Source organism: Dufourea novaeangliae, unplaced genomic scaffold (genome assembly GCF_001272555.1).
Source record: "Dufourea novaeangliae isolate 0120121106 unplaced genomic scaffold, ASM127255v1 scaffold25, whole genome shotgun sequence".
Taxonomy (NCBI): domain Eukaryota; kingdom Metazoa; phylum Arthropoda; class Insecta; order Hymenoptera; family Halictidae; genus Dufourea; species Dufourea novaeangliae.
Genome location: NW_015373901.1, coordinates 2,350,251 through 2,371,317, shown reverse-complemented (window position 1 = coordinate 2,371,317; position 21,067 = coordinate 2,350,251). Strand labels below are relative to the sequence as shown.

Genomic DNA, 21,067 nt, shown 5'->3' with positions numbered 1-21,067 from the left:
CATACAAGAATCCTACAATTTAAATCGTTTACACTAGGTATACGAAATTAGTCAATCATCCCGCTAATAGTGAGTAAATTTTTGAATACTAAATACGGGTTCGTCGTCTCGAATCTACAATAAATATAATAAACTGAATAACAGCGAATAGAAAATGCATTCTGCTGCAAAATGTGTGAAATGTATGAAACATATTTGAACGAATTCATTTACACAAATAAAATTGTATACACACTGTGTAAATAGACAAAGTAAAAAATGAGAAATTTTTATTTTTTAAACGCATTCTCTTTGTCTATGTATACAAATTATCATTTAATGGTGTTTAGTATTTCAGAAAGCAATTCTAAAATACGTATAACTTCAACTTGAGTATGGGTCATAGTTGACCCAACATCGGTCCCTGACTGTTAAAAAGGAATTATTAAATAATGTTTGTTACGCTACAAAAGAGAAAAAGTTCTTCGTTAAACAGTATAACCAATTGCATCATTCATAAGAGTAAAGAGTTAAAAGTTTCAGTAAAAATAATAAAAAAACGTTCATTAAGATAAAATTCAAGTGATTGTATACTTGTGAATGTCAGTATTCTTAACATTATTCTTTTCATATTTCACACATTGTTTATTCTAACATGTGCTTTGAGTTTTTATTAGCCACTTTAACGAGACTGTAAAGTACTTACTATAACACTAATTAAATATTGAAGTAAGTGAATGAAGTTTCACAATAACAAAAGGTGAAGGCTTCGATACTTTTACGATTTGCACATGTTTCTCCAATGGTCAGAGTAAATATTTGATACATTAACGTTAAAAAATGTAGAATGTTTTTCAAGCGTATACATAACTTTTTAGGATGTTCCACGTCGGGTTCATCTGAACTCTTCACTGTTCAAGGTCGTCATATTTCTGTCAGTATGGTTTTATCAGTCATACTTTGAGAACATCATCACTTAGCAATTTCTTACTCCAAAGAAAAGATAATTAAATATCCAAAATAAATATTCTAATATCTATCCTTTATTTTGAATCATTCGCCAATTCACAATTAAATTAAACCTCATGACAAATGTTCTAATTTTAAGTTAAAAATAATTTCTCTGTAATAAAAGCAAAAACAGAAAATTGGAATACTTCAGCCGTTTCAAGCACATTTGATTGAAGAAACAAATCTGAATTTCATGAAACTTGAAATTTGTATAAAATAAAAAACTCTGTATTCAACTAATAATAGTTTGATTGTATTCAATTTGTTGTACGTTCATGTCAAATAAATCATATTTATCAACGACAAAGGATAAAAAAATCAAAAACATCAGACTTTTGAATACATCTGTTAAGTACAATGACTCCGAGCTTCGCAGAACTTAAATCATGCACGGAGCAAAGAAACCTGCATTTAGCAGTTTTCTTTGATTCTCAGCCGTACAATGAAACATTTGTCGCTGTTATTCGTAGCTGTCAAACCGAACCCAACCGTCACGCATCGAAAAAGTAACAGAGCGTGGTTTGCCCCAAAATATTCACGAAAAACAATCTAAATTTAGATAACGAAAGGGTAAGCATCTTTTATGTTGCTTTCGTCGTTTTAATCCACCGACTCGTTTCCGCCATGAAAACTTTTTTTCTCGTTCTTTCATTACGACTACTCTTTGGAACATTTTCGAAGATAATTTTAAGATTCGAGAGGTGGGCGAAAGTAGTTTTGTATAATTAATAACAATTACCAATCTGCTATATATAGTACTGTATAGATTAACACAGTGATTGTTTAAGATTTTTTTTACAAAATAGTGTTTTCTCAAATGTATCTGTATTATCCCAAAAATGTTCTACAGACATGGAAATTTAGTTGTGGGAGATCCTATTGTGAAAAATAAACATGATACTATGTTTGTGCGAACAACTCTAATACATTTGAACAAAATTTACTTAATTGCAAATTACAAAATTTGTCAAGATAAGTAAATACTGCAAGTTAATCTATGAATTAAACCTGAACAGAAATTACTTGAAACAAAAAGTGAAAAGTAAATAAAAATAGAAGTCATAATAGCAATATTTGTAAAATGACTTAGGAAAATCATATCCTTTTATATTAAGAGTAAATAAATTATTCCAAAATAAAATTTTGCTTGAACTAATTATTTAAAATAAGATGATATCTACTACAGAATTTCCAACATGAAATTCAATATTGCACTTTAGAATTGCACGATTTAAACATTTTTTTCATTAAAAGATAAATGATAAAATAATTCGGAAACAATGGATTTCCTGGATTGAATAAATTAACGTGCAATTATGTGATAATTACTTTTGATAAAAAAAGATAATTCATTACGTGAATAATAACGTTTAAATAGTACTATTCAAGTAATTCCTCGATCCACAATATATTATAATTTACAATAGATTACAAGTATCTAATGTCAACAGGTAAGATAGTCTTTCTATGTCTCATATGTGACTAATTTGCAGAAATAAATTAATTAGTAGTGCGAACTTATTTTGATGCTTGATATTTTTTTGAAGTTACTCTGTACATATATGTATAAAGGTGTACCTTGCTCAAGAATGACGTCATATCACCAGAAAAATGGGACAAAGTGGAGTAAAATGAAACGAAATGGGACGAACGCTTCTCCGCATCGCATAAAATATAGCGAATACGACCTATTTTACAGTCCTACTGCTAAACAAACTCAATACAGTTAGCTTCTCTCATAAGGAATCAATTACCGTCAATGCTAATAAACAAAAATTCAATTCATCAGGGAATACAGCGTTCAGATGATTCTTACCGTTTGTACTGTAAGTCACCAAGCTTCAAGCGGCAAGAATCTTTATACATAACTGTAAATGTAATCTAGATCGAATACATTAAAAATTTTTCTAAGCTCATCCAAAATTAAAGTGAATAATTTACGTTCATACCTAAAATGAAAATCATGATACTAAAGCTTACTAAATAATAAAAAAAAACAGAAAATAATTTCTGAACTATATTCCACCATAATCTATTCTACCGTCACTGTAGAAGAATGCTATCCTCTACAATAAAAAACCAATAACAGTGACCAAGGTTGCGCAACATATGTTCTAGGACACGTCGATATAATATAACTTTTACTTCACTTATTTATGACTACACATTTATTAATTTATTTTATACTAAAATAAAAATTTAAATACATAATCGATCTAAAAGAATATGAATTGCTAGACTGCGACTGTGTATGTAAATTAAACTTTTGAAAACTAATTTATTCAAAATAACATTAAATTGACTCAGATTTTTATCAATTAATAAATAAAATCATGACTAGATCAATATTGTATTAAAATTTCACTTTTACTGCATCATCATACATTTGTAAATACTATAAATGCATGAAAGAGGCAATGTAGACGTATTGGAGCAGAAATAAAATGATTCCATTAATTTTGCATTAAAATTTCACTCTTATTGCATTATCATGTATTTGTAAATTCCATAAATGCATAAAAGGGTCACTGCAGTAACCACATATTGGAGCAATGTAGATGCCTGCCATTGGCAGAAAGTACAACAGATACATGTACTCACTTTCGAAACGGGCTGTAAACGCCACCCCATACGCTAGCCCTGGCCGGCGACGGTGGGCTGTTCTGATGTTGATTGGAATATCCGTAGCCAGCGAAAAACATATTGCGGTAATTGTTCCTCATCGGTTGCGTTTAAAAATAACGCCAGTACAAAGTACCACTAATCAAAGAGTCCTCCCCCCTTTCAGTCACGGTATATAATGTACAAAACGAGCTTACAAACGAAACAGTACAAAAAGAATAACAATAACAACAACGATAACAGCAGTCTACGCTAAGATAATACTAATAAAAACTTGTACTTTCAATGAAACACTTTGGCACGTTTATTTGGCACGGACTGTCAATACACTCCCGAAAGAGTCTCAGGCGAGCATATCGATGTGTCCAGTCAGTCTTAACGATCAACTGTCGATAGTGAATATCAACGGTTATATGTGGTACGTTTTCGTATCTACCCGGACGGTCCAAAAAAATCTCGGCCGAAAGCGGAACTGTTCCAAACCGCGAACGACCTATATGCTTCAGAACCGATCAATGAGAAGATAACTCTGAGTTAAGACGACACGCCGGATGATACACTAGTCCATAGCGTGCACTTATCCGCGGACACTATCCTTCCAGTTCACTGTCCCCTTGAATTTCAGTAAATTCAGTTCGAAGATCAAAATTGACGAAAAACGCGACAACGTTTGTTCACTTCTGAACACAACACGGTCTGTCACTGAATCAGCAGTTTGTACTTGAACACCGTCCTCTTGGACGAAAGCGATCGCTTTCTTGCCGGTCTGTCGTCCTCCATCGCGAACAGATTATCAAGAACTGCGGATTAGGAAGAACGATCGGGGAACAGTTCCAGTCTTGTAATCGACGATTCGTGGGATAGTCTGTTCAGCGATAACCCACGTTTATTTTCGTCAGAATACACCGACGCCACGACACCTCTTGCTCCAGCGACGGATTGAACGCAACTGTGCGGCCGCGCACAGACGGAGGAGAGATCGGGAGGCAGCAGGGAGCAACGTGTGGAGGGTTTAAGGTCGGGAGGATTCGTGTAACGCGCGGTTCAGAAGAGCGACAGAGACGGAGCAGCGAACTCCCATGCGATTTGGGAAAGGAAGAGCGAGACGGCTGCGCCCGAGATAAAGAGCAGACGGCATATAGGATGGAGGGAGAGTCGAATGACAAAAACAGAGAAGAGCGGGGGGTTGCAAGACTTGCAAGCAGACGAAATGAAATGAGACGAAACGCTTGCTGCGTGTATCGGTCACACGCAGTGTTTCTCATTGGAACCTGGTGAATACGGGTATATACAACATCGCGATTGATTGATCGAAATAACGTCAACGGAGAAATTTAAGTTGATAGAAAAGGAATAATGATGAAGCTACTTAACCAGTTAACTGCGTTCGACGTGTATACAAGTGAATCCAAAACTTTATTTCGGTTGCGGTTGACGAGTATACTCGTCGTGCAACAAAAAGATTACCATTTACTACAAAAATTGCAAATTTTAGTTAGAAGTAATAAAAACGTCATTTAGTGGTATGTTTCCTTTATATTACCAACAGAACTGCGGTGTATTTTATAACAAAAAGTTTGTTATTCTCTTTGGTATATCGGTTATTTCGTTATTCGCCGTACAGTGTATAGCTTCTTACAAACTGAGTTGATTATTTTCCTCGATGCAACTGATATTCCCCGAATTGTTTTGCGTAAAGTGCGTTCCTCAGAAGAATTAATTTATTAATTTAATTTTTCTGTAATGTTTATGAATTTTATTATTTTTTGACAATTTTTAAGTTTTTAATAACAATAACCTTGTTAACAATGAATTGTTAATATTTTATCGAATAAAAATGTGTGCTGCTTTAGTTTTTTCGTAAAATTTGTAATAGGAGCATTTGTCCTGCGTTCGACGTGTATACTCGTCACTGCTTGATTTTAATACGCATCCCGCAAGGGATTTTTAAATGTAAATTCCGCAGTTACCTGGTTAAGTATTGTTGGTGGGCACATAGTGGTGGTCGCAGAAGGTACCCTTTTTGTGTCGAGGGATACTTTTGGTGTCGAGGGACACAGTTGTATAGACCCTTCCCTTTAGGTAGCTGTTTTTACCAACAGGAAAATTACAGGTTTTTGTTAACATTTGGAATGTTTTAGTTTCTTTCCATGTTTACATCGATTGACGTTCAAGTGAAGGAGACACTGAACTGGGACAGAGTTTGGACAATCCACCAGTACCTGAAACATGAGTAGTTTACTATACGTCTTCCGTCAATAATACCTAGAACTTGAAGATATGTATAACTCATAGAGACTTAATGCGCACATATGCAACAAAAGAAAGAAAACGTGTGAATGCATCACCACCTACCACAATGGAAAGACCGTATTATGAGCCTTTGACCGGAGGTCAGTTTCTTTTCAACGTTGTGATAACATTTTTCCAAAAGTGTTTATGACGAGCCCGCTGCAATTGAATCATCGTGAATATCAACACAATATAAATGATTAATAGCTAAAATCTATGCATACCTTCATTTGCCGCTAATTCTTCTTACGATCCACGAATCACACATACGCGTAATAATGTTATATCTCTTATTTTCACCATGAAAATCTCACCCATTCATAGATTTTTACAAAACTACAATAAAGATTAAGAAAATATTTATATTGTATTAGCGGTTTTTTTATCTTCTTTGGATAAGAGGCAAGGGGTCGTCACCTGATCAGAAATAATTCCCTTGGTTTCTAAATTTCGAGGTTTATTAGATAATACAGTATATATGTTACTCCTTAAAGTTAGCAGGATACGTTAAAATCTGAAGAGAAAGTAGAAAAAACGAATTTCGAATATTGTTATTAGGTTGGTTCACAGACAATAAAACTACTTCAATATTGTTCCCCAATTATATTTTTTTTGTGTTTTAAGTAAAGTGTTTATGAATTTTCGAGTACTGTACAGACAATGACGAAATTTCCGGATAATGTATACTCCGAATCAAGGAAATTTCATAAATTTCTGACGTGTACGGCTTCGATAGATTACGGAGTGGTTATTGCCCAGCACATCGCCCGTTTTATGATTCCACTTTTCTGATAAAACTAATCCTGCGTTTCCACCATTCCAGGAAATACAACTTCTTACACAGCATATTAATCATTGCCAAAATAACCACTTCCTAAATTCATATGTAAATCTCGTAATATAGCAAATAAAAAATAAAGTTCTTATTTAAAAATATGTATTAGGATTCAAAAATGAGCCTGGGCGCTTAAAATTCAGGTATAAGGTGCACCTAAAATGTATAATTAGCACGCGCACTCTAATGATGCTTGCCGCTCGGACTATAAGCTGCCCACGTATAAGCGGCAAAAATCATTAATGCAGTATGTTTACACGTACTAGAAAATTTTTAGGGTATAAATGTTGTATAATTATTATCATCAAGAAATTAATAGAACCTAGTAATATGCAATATCAAAATTTATAATGTATTGTACGATGCACATTTTGCTATTTTATTTAAACTGTTTGATTTACTCCATTGTTTTATGTCTTAAATACAACATGTAATGTAGATATGACTTGAGAACCACTGCAATAAAGAATGACCCTAACTCTGTCATAGGTCCTAGGAAATCCTACCTGTATAAATGAACAGTAGAGGAAGTCAATGTTTACTATGTATGGTATATAGAAAATGTAAAGCATTTAACTCGTATCATTTAAAAATTTTTTTAATTGAAAAAACAATTTTTCAAATATCTAACTTACAAGTGTAATATTACAATGTTTTACAAAATTCTGCACATTTTATATGTAAAAGAATTAATATTGAATATATCAAAATTCAGTTCTAATTAAATCTAGATTATACAATGTCAGACTTGTATTACAATTTGACTAAACAGTGTTCCTTGATCTCTATAGTGTACGTTTGCTATTGACAACTATACTATACATATATGATTACATAGTACTTGAAAAATACAATGATTCAAAAATCGCTTATAAATTATATTTCATAAGAAAATTATTATTACCTTTGATAAAGTTAGCCAATATTTGCAAGAATTTAATGACAATTACCATTTTATAGTTTCATCTACACATCATTAATATATAATGTTACAATCTACAAACATAGCATTTAAGAAATTACTATAAAATCATAATGGAAACAATAAGATACTATAATATAATGTATAGTTATAATTAATAACATACTTTGAATAATGATAGTTTACTCTATAAAACTATATTTTTAGATTAATAATATTAATATACATACATAAAGCTTTCTTCTTTATATAGTGTTTATAATTGAAAATTAGTACACTATGGAATTATATATTTATGACACAAATAACTGTCTACAAATTGGTATACAAAAAAGTTTAATAAAGTTGAATAAGATTCTTACTCAGTTTAGAACCTAATATAACCATTACTATATAAAGTGAACACATTTCTGACTCCAATTTCAATAAATCTGTCTCCAAAAGATATACTTGTATGACCCCCCACTCACAGTCTAGTAATAAATAACTAATTCACAAGAAGCAATTAAATTGCGTTATTATATGTATATCAATTTTAACATCCAACATATGTTTAACCTCGAAATCTGAACCGCACAAAACACATTTAACATCTATTAATACTTCACGCACTAATGGAATGTAATTTCTCAATATAACGATTTAACTTACAAACTTGTAATAATAAAAACTATTTTGATAATATTTGAAGTATATTTGTTTATTGGTCACGTGTTTGGTGCGGTACTGTCGATAAAACTATTCCCTAGTGCATACGTCACAATTGACAGTTACATTCTACTTAACAATTCTAGACATAATATCGTTTAAAATGCAAGTCACGTCAAAAGATGTATAATAACGATTTTCAAAATCGTCTTAAAAAAACCAATTGTTATATGCTAAAATTTTATTCTGAACTTCAGACTATTATGTTTTTAAAAATCACTCCATTTGTGATCGTATAACAATATCGTTACAATGAAAATTAAAAAATACGATACAAAAGCACATTGAAATCACTGGATAACCATCATTGTACAGTAATAGAGAACAGCAGTAAAGAAACAACTAACAAAGGAAACAGACCCCCTGCCGTACAAGACAAAAATAATAACACACAGCATTTAGAATTTTACAAAGCTACTTACACATCGTAAACACTTTTTCCTATTGCTGTCTCGTTCCAGACGTCCCCCATCGTTTATACAACTGCACAACAATAAGATATTAATAAAACCACACGAAAAACAAACCCGCACAAACCCGACACGCACTTCTAAACCGTCAAATTTGAAAACACTAGTAATTCTCAATATATCCGCCATACACGCTATAGGATTCAGTTCTACCAACGGTTACTATTGGTACGTCATCGCGCAACCGTAGGTGGTAACAGTGACCTTCTTATTAAATTATAGGTACGAAATTTAAAATATTTTTAACTATATTTAAATATATGTACTTAAAAAATCAGTGTTTAAAATAGTGCAAAGTACTGTGTTATTTCGTAGGATTATTAAGCGAATACATATAGAGTATTATACTACGATTAATGTTCTTTATTATACGTCATAGGCTAATTTTGTTGTGATAAAGATAAGTTTAATTTATGCGAATAAAACACAAAGGTTATGAAGCAAAATAATAGATTCTATTCTTTTAAAATTCATGTATTAACGAGCAAAAACGAATCAACACTTCACGAGCATCAAACAGTTCTCTTTATTTCCACTCTACTAATTCGTCACAGTATTATTCACAATTACTCTATGGAAACAAAATATCCCTAGCATATCGATACTTTTATTGGTCCACGATTATATTAAGAAGGCGCGACTGCACCAAAACGCAGTTCAGTAAAAAACCGTGACAAAGTTATATAATTATCACTGCATAAGGGAAGATAAAAAGTATTGCGTCTACTTAGTGCATAGTTCTCGTTCTTTTTTAATCGAAGTATACACGTGTTACATCTTCCTTAGATGTCATTTAAAAAAAATCTCGTGAATCGTCATTATTTAACGTAACTTTTATAGAGCATTGTTTAGTCTTTTGCATTTCGCGCTGAATGGTGTTTGTCGCACTAATTTTCTTAAATAGGGAACACTACCTAATACATACACACATGCACATATACATCGAAGTTTAAATCAGTGTCTACTTATCAGCAAGTAGCCAGGATAGCCAGTATGGCAGTCGTCCGTCTTTGATGTATGAATTGGATAGTGTGTGAAACTTTCGTCGTCGTAAGTGCACCGCATGATTTCACGATGACTCAATGAGACCGAGTTAAACGGTGTATCGTTGAAGAATGAATTACGGACACGCGAATTTTTCATTCCCTAATTTTTCATAACGTTGCCCTAATAAACGGGCACAAAGTCAGCGCAACATCGAAGTTGACAGGTGGTAGTTGTCAATCCCTGTTCTCTTGGAGGTTATTGCACTATGTTCGCGACGCTAAAAAATAAAATACGAGAGGAAATCGGGAACGATGTGTCAACAGTTGTTAGAAATGCCGGTAACGTGCGCGGCATTAATTCGAGGCATATGTCTCAGGTAAACACATCATTTCTGGACAGTGGAATATTATCAATGCAAAGCGATATCTCGATTATCAGTCCACTACTAATTTATTTATAGATACCGATTAATATTTCGCAGTAGTTTAAAGACTTATTGATTGTTGAGGAAACGCAGACAGTATTTAAATTTCATATCACTAGTTATCTGTACATATGTTTTGCAGACGATTCATTAGCATTACCCGCATATATTTAACGTTTGATTATGATAATAATTTAAAACTTGTTGGAACGTCTTCCGGTAGTACCGTTGCATGATTCACGAAAATATTACACTATACACTGAATATTCACTGTTAATGTAATTTACTATTGTCATGGAAATTGAATATTAGTGAGTAAAAGTAATTTTTTTATAGGCGGGATCTACATGTGGTATTAGTGGATCTCAAATTTCATTAGACGGCTCACGAGAAGAAAATGCAGCATCACCTTCTCCACCAATTTCTTTGAAAAGGGATAGTACTTTTGACCTTAAATTAAGTGACGGCATGCAACTTTCTGCAAAAGACATTAAGAAATTTGAGAGTAGAGAAGAGGAATGGCGGAAAAGGTTAGTCAAGAAAGAGACAGAGATGTTGAAATGGATGGAAAAGGAGGAAAAAGAATGGAAAGTGAAGCTGTTAGAGAAAGAAAAGGAATGGAAGAAAATAGTTGAGAAACAAGAAAAAGAAAAAATTAAATTAGAAGAAGAATTACAAAATGTAGAACGCACAAAACATTCATTGGAATTAGCAGTTAAAGATGCAGAAGGTAGATACTATGCCATGTTTAAAAAGTTTATTGTACTAGTGTTTAAAAAGTGTAATTATATTTGAGTTGTAATTTAAAAAACAAAAGTATGAGTTATTGTTGATATTACCCTGTTTCAGAATATAAAAAGAAGTTGTATAGTTTTCAAGAAGATGCAGAACAACTAGAAGATTTACAAATCCAAGAATTAGCAAAAGTTAAACATTTAGTATGTTCTGTTCAATAAATTATTAAATATTACTATGTATTTTGATGAAACTATTGTTATTATCTGTGCTCTTTTTTTCACTTCAGCTATTAGTCAAGGAGCAAGAAGTGGATGAAAAAACACAACATTTAAAAACAACTACTGCAGAAATTGATAGCTTGAAGTCTGAGGTTTCTCGTCTGAGGCGATATGAAGATGAACTCAATAATGTACAGGTGAGTACATTGTGTAGTTGCTTTATTTGATTTTGAGTATCACATGGAATATATCATGAACTTTTTGGATTATGTTAACATAATTATTTCATGTAATTGTGTTAATGTAATATAAGTTGCAAAATGACACTACTTGAGTAAGTAAACATGGAGCATATTTTAATCATTTTAATTGGAGAAGTTTTATATATGTTTTTGGTTTTCAAACTTTTATTTAAAATCCCAATACATCATTTATATCACACTGATATGTAATGAACTTGCAATATTCAGCATTCAACTAAACATGTCTAACTACTGTTTTTCTATACAAATTATACAATGTGTGATGATTATTTTTAATTTTTACCTGCATATGAAATACATTACTAGTTGCAAATGAAACTTTAAAGTATATTATTTGATGAAAAATCAATTATTTTTTGTTAAAAAAGGATCTAAAACTTTAGAGACTAATAGTACAGACTAAAAGGAGTACAAGATGCTGCTGGTTAGTGTATTATGAGACTTTAAAATTTTAGACTCCTTTCTTTAACACCCTGTACATTATTTTATTTTTAACATGCATATGTGCAAGAGGGAAGTATTATCTAAAGAAAATGTGACTTACAGTGTGTACAATTACTGATATAATTTAAACATGTAAAAATTTATTCACAAATTCTCTATAGCATCATGATAAAATGAAAGTTTTTCTGAAAAAATAGTTTTATTTTTACCTTTATTTTCTCTTAATAAAAATACATTACATGTAAGTTTAATATTATGATATATAATTTTAATGTTAAATTAAGTTTTACAAATTTTTTTATATTGTCTATTGTACTTTATACTCATATGTGGGACATCCATGGACAAAGATAGAGGTGCATGGAAAAAACAATTGTTATAATTTATCTTTTTTTTTTAATGTTCCTCGTTTTTGTATTATGTACCAGTTATATGTCATATGACCTATTGTCAAATTTATGACCATATACTTTTTAGATATAAGCACGCTTCTTTTTAATGACTATATTTTTATTTGAAAGCCTTTCAATACTTTTTTAATTCTATTTATAGCTTTTTGTTTTGTCACGGTTGGCTATGTTTTTTCTGCACATTTTTTTTTTACACATATATTGACACACAAGACCAATCTATGATATATTTGCGACTTACGGTCACAACTCTAAACATTGTATTGTTTCGACCATTTCAAATATTCATTTAAATGAAACAAATGCGCATATGTTCCATAACTTTCATTTATACTCGTAAAATACCTTTCATTTATTTCATAGGAAGTAATGACTTCCACTTTGCTAAAATTTAATTCAGGAAAGGTAAGCGTTCTTTTTTTCTATTTTTTTTTATACAAAAACATAAGTTGTGAATGAACAACGTTTATTTATTTGGTTATGGAACATGAGCAATACCTAAGTGATACTAAAAGTTTTGTGAAAACAACAAACGCATGAAGATTGGAAAACTTTGATAAACGAGAGCATTGGAGATCAGAGTAGGCGGTAATTTCCGCTAATTCGCTGCTGCTACTGCTGATGCTAGAGGTACGTCTTCAAAGCTTTGCTGCTATTCTGCAACATAAATAACTTCTATAGATTTTCCTTACATCAGTGTTGCTCTTTATGTAATTCTCTCCTTGGTGCAAAAGATGTAAAACGTAACATAGGAGAAATGCATGTATTAACTTAGCAAAAATGATTTAATAGCGACAAAATGTCTTTATTATAATGAAATTTGATTTAAAATCTCTAAATTCTTCTTACAGCAATACTCATACTCCAATGTTGTTACTCTCTCGTAACAGCGGGGAATAATTAATTTCGGATTATGAATTGATAATTTACACACATTACTGTTTTTTAAAGTTCAATTTATATTGTATGAATTTTACCTAACAAGAAAAAACTTTCTGAATTATTTAACAACAAAATGTGTATCTAACACGCCATTTATTTCTGCTTCGTACATTTTGTTTGATTTTGTTCACTTTCAGCAGTATTATCATTAATCATCAAATACATCATTATTCGCTTATTCTTGGCTTTGTAAGGTTTGGATTATTTGTGATATTCTATTCATCTTTATATATTAGTGTTGCTTTGGTAAGGTTTGCGATAAAGCTTTACGGAGCATAATTAAATAACAGGTAAAAGGATAATTAATTTTTAGTAACAATATAACAACTTTCAGGATGAAATGGAGACGCTACGACATTCTACGCAGCGAGAAAGAACTCAGCTTTCCTGTCAGCTGGCACAAACCGAGGAAGAAGTGCGTCATTTGAAAGATAAAGTGTTTGTGTTAGAACAAAGAGTTGCTTTAGGAACGAACGATCAAGTGACAGTTGATGAAAGAATAGCTGATCTTATGAGAGAAAGAGCATTGTTAGAAAGAAAATTAGAGGAAGCACATCTTCATTTATCTGATATAAAAACTAGTTGGTCAGGAAAAATATCTAGCTTGGAGACGCAAGTAGGAAGGCTTAGCAGACAGGCTGGCGAGGAGGGTCTGGAAAGAAGACGAGTCGAAGAGGAAAGTGAAAAACTGCGACAAAGGATCAAGCAGCTAGAAGCTGAAATAGAGGTGAACAATGTTGTAATGGCAACGAAAGACGCCAAGCTTTTGCGCATGGCAGAGGACATCGACGAGATGGCCACGGAACTGAAAGAGCTCCGGGCCAGCGTCGATGATGAGGTGGAAGAGTTTAAGCGACAAATTGTGAGTTACCGCGATATGTAGTCATGCATGGACTAGATTGTTTTAAAGAAGATATCCCATTAGGTCTTGAGATGCAAAGAAATGATTATTTCGTCCTTATTAAATGGCACATTCCTCAGATGATTACAGAGAAGAAGCGGTATCCTTCGAATACTTTTACAACTTTTTCTGGGGAGAGTTTCTACTATTTGAATTATACTATATTATTAATGCAATTAACGACACTGAGTATGCAATGATGACGCTCTCGACTAGAACAAGATTTTAGAATATGTTTTATATTTCAGTCGATTTTTCACTCAAACACGTTGGAAGATAGAATGTCGATATATAAGAAATAATTGTTTCATAATTCTTTATGAATTAACTATGGTTATGTAAAGACCTGTTTATTTTATAACAGTTTATTAGAGTTTCACAACGGTTTTATAAACCACTTAATGCTTGCGACATTAGATGATAACAATAAGCACACTGAAACACGTAAGGAACGTAATGTGTTACTTTGTAATTGAGAACTACATATCGCCTATACACTTGCATGTTTTCTCTAAAATGCTTGATGCTTGACGCACAGAACATTTATTTTATGCATATATACCAGCACATTCTTTTGTTCATAATATTTTATTTACCGTTTCAAGCATGCTGAACCATATGGTGTATATTATATTTTTATCGAAATCAACATTACGACTTGACAAATATGATCATTTTATCAACTTTTTCAAATCCTGCGTTTCCCACCATGTTGCCTTTGTACATGAAAATTAGATAGTATCAATATAATAATATTTTTATGTACGAACGCATTTCTGTATATTTTATTTGTGGAATAAAGAGAGAGAAACCAATAAATTAAATAGTTATGGCATTCTTTTTGTGCTTGTTTTCAACCCATTTTTATATCCCCATCTCAAGCGGCTTTTTATATATTATTATACACACAAATGTGTACACAATTGTTTTCTTACAGGTAACAAACTATATTATATTTTGCTACACCAACAACACAGTCTGATTACATTTGTGTTGCTGTAAATATTAAGAATGCGTATCCAGATGGAAACGATTTGAGGAAAACGTATTGTATATTTTATAGAATAGAAGATACACTGGTTACATAAAAACATTTATAAACTTCGTTGAGAAATCAAAAGTCATGTACTAAAAATTTTCCATACCAATTTGAGTATGTTCCAAGTTTATTGCTGGTTCTAGCTTTGGAATTAATGGCACAAGCGATATCCGTTAAAAGACTACCACTCCAGTATAAATATGTTTGCATTTTCTTCATATATGTCTTTACATAGATTTCATAATAAAGCTCATTGTGTTAGGACCCAGAAAAACAAATATTTGTATTCAAATGATTTTTCAACTGAGAGATGATTTCTTGGTAAATACACTTAAATGTATTATGTGTAAAATAAATTTTTAATTACTATTAAAATAATATGCTACAAGAAACAAGAGCAACTTATACATTTCTACTAATCAAACTATAAGCTTCAAAGTCAGCTTAAACATAACTGTAAAAAGTTCATCAAAATATTCCTTTTAGAATCTTTTACTTATTGCCCCATGTTAATTTTACTTATGTTTAACCTAAGTCCACAAGATATTTATGAATATTACATTTTGCTTTACTCTGTACTCTTTCGATAATAAATTCCGATTGTACCATAAATTCCAAAGATGTCTATGATACGTAACATTTCAGTAAATTCTATAAACAAAAAATTACTGTCTTAATGCTGAATAGCATCAATGTTATATATCATTCATGTTATTCTATTTTGATTCCCTTGCCAGGAATGTTCGTCAAAGGAGATCGCCCAATTGAAGCAGGACTTTGAGGAAGCGAAAACAAAACTTTCGACAGCCACCTCTGAAGTAGCACATCTCCGTTTGTCTTTGGAAGGAGAACGAACAAATAATTCTTCCTTGCATTTAGAGGTAGCACGTTTAAGGGAAGATCTGGAATCTGAGCGTACAGCATCGGCAACGCTAAGAGTATGCCTAGAAAAAGAAAGGGGAGAAAAGGATACTGCGTTGCTGAGAAACGCTCAAGTTTCTCAAGATATTGAGATTGTAAGGCAAGAGAATCGACGACACGAGACTGAGAATACAGAACTTCAAAACAGGGTAGAAAGTCTAGAGCACAGTTTAGAGAGAAAAACGAAGGAAATGGACGAAGCAATTGCAAAACTAGAAGAAACCAAACAGCGAGTATCAAAATTAGAGGAGGGAGAAGAGAACCGAGAGAAAATGGAAAGAAACGAGAAAGTTCTTAAAAGTAGCTTGATGGATTTAGAAGAACAGTTAAATGAGAAATCTAAGGTAAATACAACAGATTTGGTGGAGAATAAAATATTCCACGGAATGCTAATTGTTGTGGGTATTTTTAGACAATCAAAGTCTTGCAACAACGGTTGACAGACATGAAGAAAACTCTTCAACGTGAATTGAGAGTTCCATCATCATCGCTGGATAGCGATGCCGAGCCTTCTGCAGCAATTCTCAAACCGAGTTCATCGAAGACTGTCACTGCCAGGCATAACAACACAAGAGATGATGATGTCAACTTCAAGTACCTTAAACATGTTCTCATAAAGTTCCTAACGAGTAGGGAATATGAGGTAAAGTTTGTGTTACGTAATATTAACCTTAACTATAACACAGTAGCTATTGACTACATGATTTGATGCTTAAATTTGTGTTGTATTTTGATATATCATTATTTTTCTATATCTGAAGGCTCTCCATTTAACGAGAGCGGTCGCTACTCTTCTACACTTTTCACCTGAAGAGGAACGGTTACTTCAGGAAACCTTAGAATGGAAAATGTCGTGGTTTGGGACCCGGCCTAATTTAGGTTTCGGACAAACTGCTAAAGCTATACCGCCCAGCTAATAGCTGAAACAATTTCCTCTTCCTATAGATATCATAAAAGTGGTTGGAGATTCGTGGTTGAGATCGAGAACCTGGGCCGCATCGGTAATTAACCATAAATGATCACAAACGCGTGAAAGCTTAGGAAAGGGACAAACAAATTTATATGCTAGAAATTTCGTAAATTTTGTAAAATATTTAGCATTTATGAAAAACATATAATAATTTATTCACAAAGGCTAGAAACATTGATTGTAGTGAGCTTCAAAATGCGCCGTGTAACCCGGTAGTCTAAAAAAGTTTAGGTGAATTTGTAAGATGAAATGTAGAAAAGTTTCTGCCGATATTTACTGCACATACTCGCATTATGAAATAAATTAGCATAAAGAGGCATATATACACAACGTATAATCTGTTCTCAATATCGAGTCATTATACGTTGTTGCGTATGCAAATGCTAAGACATACATACGCAATCAGTTTGCAACATTTATATGCAAGGATTCTAACCAAATCTATTTATGTATACGAATATATATATAATAGTGCAGAACATTTTATCATGAAATAGAACATTTAAAGTCTCATTCCTTGATGTGCATCAATTTTAAGGCAGGAACATTTTTGTACGGAAAAATTATTGTCATTGTATTTTGTCATCTTATTTGTTGTACTCTTAACAGACTTAACTAATATAAGTTGAAATAATTTAATTTGAAGGGCATCAATGGTTGCATCGTTATATGATGTAAATTTAGAATTTTCGAGAGGAATTTAATAGACATGGCTGCAGGTCGGTTGTAATCATTAGAAAAAACCTGTGTTAGCTTCATTAAGTACGAGGCTGAGAATAATTGCCATAATCATTATTTGTGATGCGAACATTGCAGTTGTGACGTGTTCATGTTTGTAAATAATACAGTGATGTTTCTATAGACATAATTAAAGTATATAAAGCCGAATGGTTTTCGAAGAAACTGACTTATTTAATTTTTTACCTATTATTCGTATAAAATCATGGTGATTTTAGATTATAATATTTATTCTGTGAATTTTGTGAAATTATTTTAATGGAAATGAATCATATAACTGTTTATGAAAACGGCGAATAACGAATCTGTAATTAAACTACTGGCCCATTTAGATAACAAATGGCATTCAAATTCAAGGTCATTCTTTATTATTGACTTATCAATTATACATTTAAAGTACAGTAATCTATATCTTAGGTTGGTACAGTAAAAAAAAAATACTTCACGCAAAATTATCCGTATAATCTAAAAATATGTTACCTGAATACAATTTTTACTGTTTATTAGAAACTATTTTAGATCATGAATTGTTTTCTAATTAGAAACTCGTAATCACAAAGGATTTCGAACATTTGAAATGATACAATAATATTACATGTTAGGACGCGTCAAACTAAAAGTGTTACGATAATTTCTATATTACAGATTCCATGCCATAGATAGTAATTAAGATTATTAAGTATGAAAGACATGTAATTTATACTACAAGTACAAGACAACGTTAAGTAATAAACAAACAAATTGGATTCATTATAATTTAGTGTTCACATCGGGTGAGATTGGTTTTCGGAAATTTCGCCCGTTCCTATGTAGAATAAAATAACCTGCAATAAACTAGCTTCTACTGTAATTCCCAAATTCACTGTTTCCATAACGTAGAGGGCAGCAGAAAATCTCTGATTTTTTGGACGATCGTTATTTTAGAATTTCAGATTATAGTACATGTGACACGAAGTCCCATAAGATGTTAGGTCTATTCTATATCTCGTCTGTGGTTCGAGTCAAATTAACCCGAACAGTGCACTAGGGCTGACCTTCATCAGGATATGTAGAATGGAGAAGAGCCTCATAGGCTCCCAGTACAGAATAGCTGAACTTAATAATTCAAATATATTTTACTTGTTTCAATTCAGTTTATTTAGTAAAGTACCTAGTAACATTAAATTTTGTATTATTTATTATATGTCTTATTATTTGTATTCATTATTACACATATTATATTATGTTCATTGTGAAATAATACTATAAAATAGCCTCATAGGCTCTTATATCTATATGAAGGTTAAGTAGTCCTGCAAATCTCCCTCTTCGGAGATTGCACAATTATTTTGCATGCACATTGGTGCAGACTTGAGTTATTTTGAGCCGTGATACTCGGTGCCCTGCCCTCGTCTTCTCGAATGTTCACGCGCACTCCCATCGGTAACTCTCATCCTTCCTTGGTTCTTCTCCTCGAGAAGAAACATTTCAATAATCCGCTCAAGCAGAAAAAGCAGAACCCATTTGAACAATACACGGAGTTGCTTATTAACCTTCTTTCTTTTGTGGCAAACTTCTGCGTTTGCTAATTTTAAAGAGCATGACGTAGGAGCGCAGATACTAGTCTCATACAGAACTCTTGGAATTCCTAATACGTCCATTGATTCAACTATTAATAAAATATTTTACAATGTTGACTAGGATAGTTTACGAAATTTTATAGATTCGCTAATTTTTTTTAAATATATACAACCTAAAGCTTTAATGGACGTAAAGACAAAGGATACTGAAGAAATTGGAAAGTTGTCTATTTTCCATTTCCGAAATGTATATTTTTCATACATTAATAGTTTAAAAACAAAATTTACCTAAAATCGGAGTTTTTACTTCATTCATCAGATAATAAACACGCATATTATCTGTACCTGTAAGTTACATAGGTCCAGAGCAATGTCTATTCTTAGCCAATGAACAAGTTCAACATCCATAAGCAACTGTCGTAGTTTTGCAATTAAGAATAAATGTCACATTAATTTGCTCTATACTGGCGAAAGGTCTACAGTGTTGTTTATTGTAAATCGTTTAATTCAACGTTTACCTAGTTATATTTCACAGTAGTCACATGAAATGAAAGATCGCAAATTTTATTTCGACATAGTGAAATTATACAATTAGTTACCATTGGAAACAAAAGAATATCTTCTTTCAAGTGTTCTGAAAGATCGATAAAGAAATTTTTACAAATTTTAATTTAAAGACCAATAATAATATGCGAGGCCTACATTGCGAAAAAAAAGATCAAGTACTACTTCTTACAACCACGCAACTTTCTCTCAAGCATCTCTGCTCACGCACATTGTGAAATCTTGACGACAATCATTTCATGAAATACTATAGTGAAAAACTCAATTTATATACATACATATGTACGGAGTGAGGCAAACAATAAATATGGTACGAAGTTTTTTCTTACGGGATTCCGTTTTCGAGAAAATTGGTTTTGAAAATTCATTAGGTACTCGTAGACTGAATGCGACTTGTGTATCGTGTATTTCCATTACTGATTGTTTCTGACTGTGTCAGTGTTTATAAACATTACCAGTGAAGCGGTTCAAATAATACAGGTTTTTCCAAATTATTTTTTTTGTATTGTGTTAAAAGTATTGTAGAAAATGTACCCCTCGTTTATTCCTCTTTAGTTCGTCAAGTAGGATCACTTTATGCGGCAACGAGAGAGTGGAGGGGGGATTATAAGACCATACTTGTAATACAATAAAATAAAACAAATAATTTGCAAAAACCTTTTGTATTATTTGACTTATACCACTGTCAATGTTTATAAACAGTAACACGGATAGAAACAATCAGTGACGGCATGACGCGATAGCCAAACCGTATTCAATTGTATGCATATCTGACAAATTTTCAAAACCAATTCTCTGGAAAACGGAGACCCCTATCATTCTTTTTGCAGTTGTACCACAAATTACGTTCCATCCTGTATACAACTCCCAATAAAAAATTATTTCTCGATATTTTTATTCAGTGTATTACACCGTGCGAAAATGAACATGTAAATTAGTATTCTAACCAGATTAAAGTCTAATTACCGAGTGAAAATTCTTTGAGAATTATATTTCACAATAAAAATAGCAATTACCGTTAGGTCTTTATTAATTATGCAACGCGTAACATGATTTAACGACCAATCTCATTATGACCATAAGTTGTTAATGGGGTCGTGTTTACGAAT

General features: G+C 32.2%; 2 protein-coding genes across 4 annotated transcripts in view; one reads left to right on the top strand and one right to left on the bottom strand.

Annotated features, from left to right (window-relative positions):
* The window catches only part of LOC107193720 (centrosomin), a 49,696-nt gene extending 40,802 nt beyond the window's left edge, over positions 1 to 8,894 (bottom strand). For 2 of the 3 annotated variants that reach the window (XM_015583222.1, XM_015583223.1), the window contains exon 1: positions 3,592 to 3,859. In XM_015583222.1, coding sequence (XP_015438708.1) covers positions 3,592 to 3,713 — 122 coding nt within the window. In that variant the 5' untranslated portion in view covers positions 3,714 to 3,859. Of the gene's footprint in view, positions 1 to 3,591; positions 3,860 to 8,791 lie in introns of those variants that run through there. The other variant, XM_015583224.1, reaches the window with a different exon arrangement.
* A 924-nt stretch (positions 8,895 to 9,818) lies between these two features.
* Positions 9,819 to 17,218, top strand: LOC107193681 (golgin subfamily A member 1). Its single transcript, XM_015583172.1, has 8 exons — positions 9,819 to 10,202; positions 10,588 to 10,981; positions 11,101 to 11,189; positions 11,276 to 11,404; positions 13,601 to 14,128; positions 15,944 to 16,471; positions 16,540 to 16,770; positions 16,889 to 17,218. The coding sequence occupies exons 1-8, from the start codon at positions 10,092 to 10,094 to the stop codon at positions 17,042 to 17,044; spliced, it is 2,166 nt and encodes a 721-aa protein (XP_015438658.1). The 5' UTR covers positions 9,819 to 10,091; the 3' UTR covers positions 17,045 to 17,218.
* The last annotated feature ends 3,849 nt before the right edge of the window (positions 17,219 to 21,067 follow it).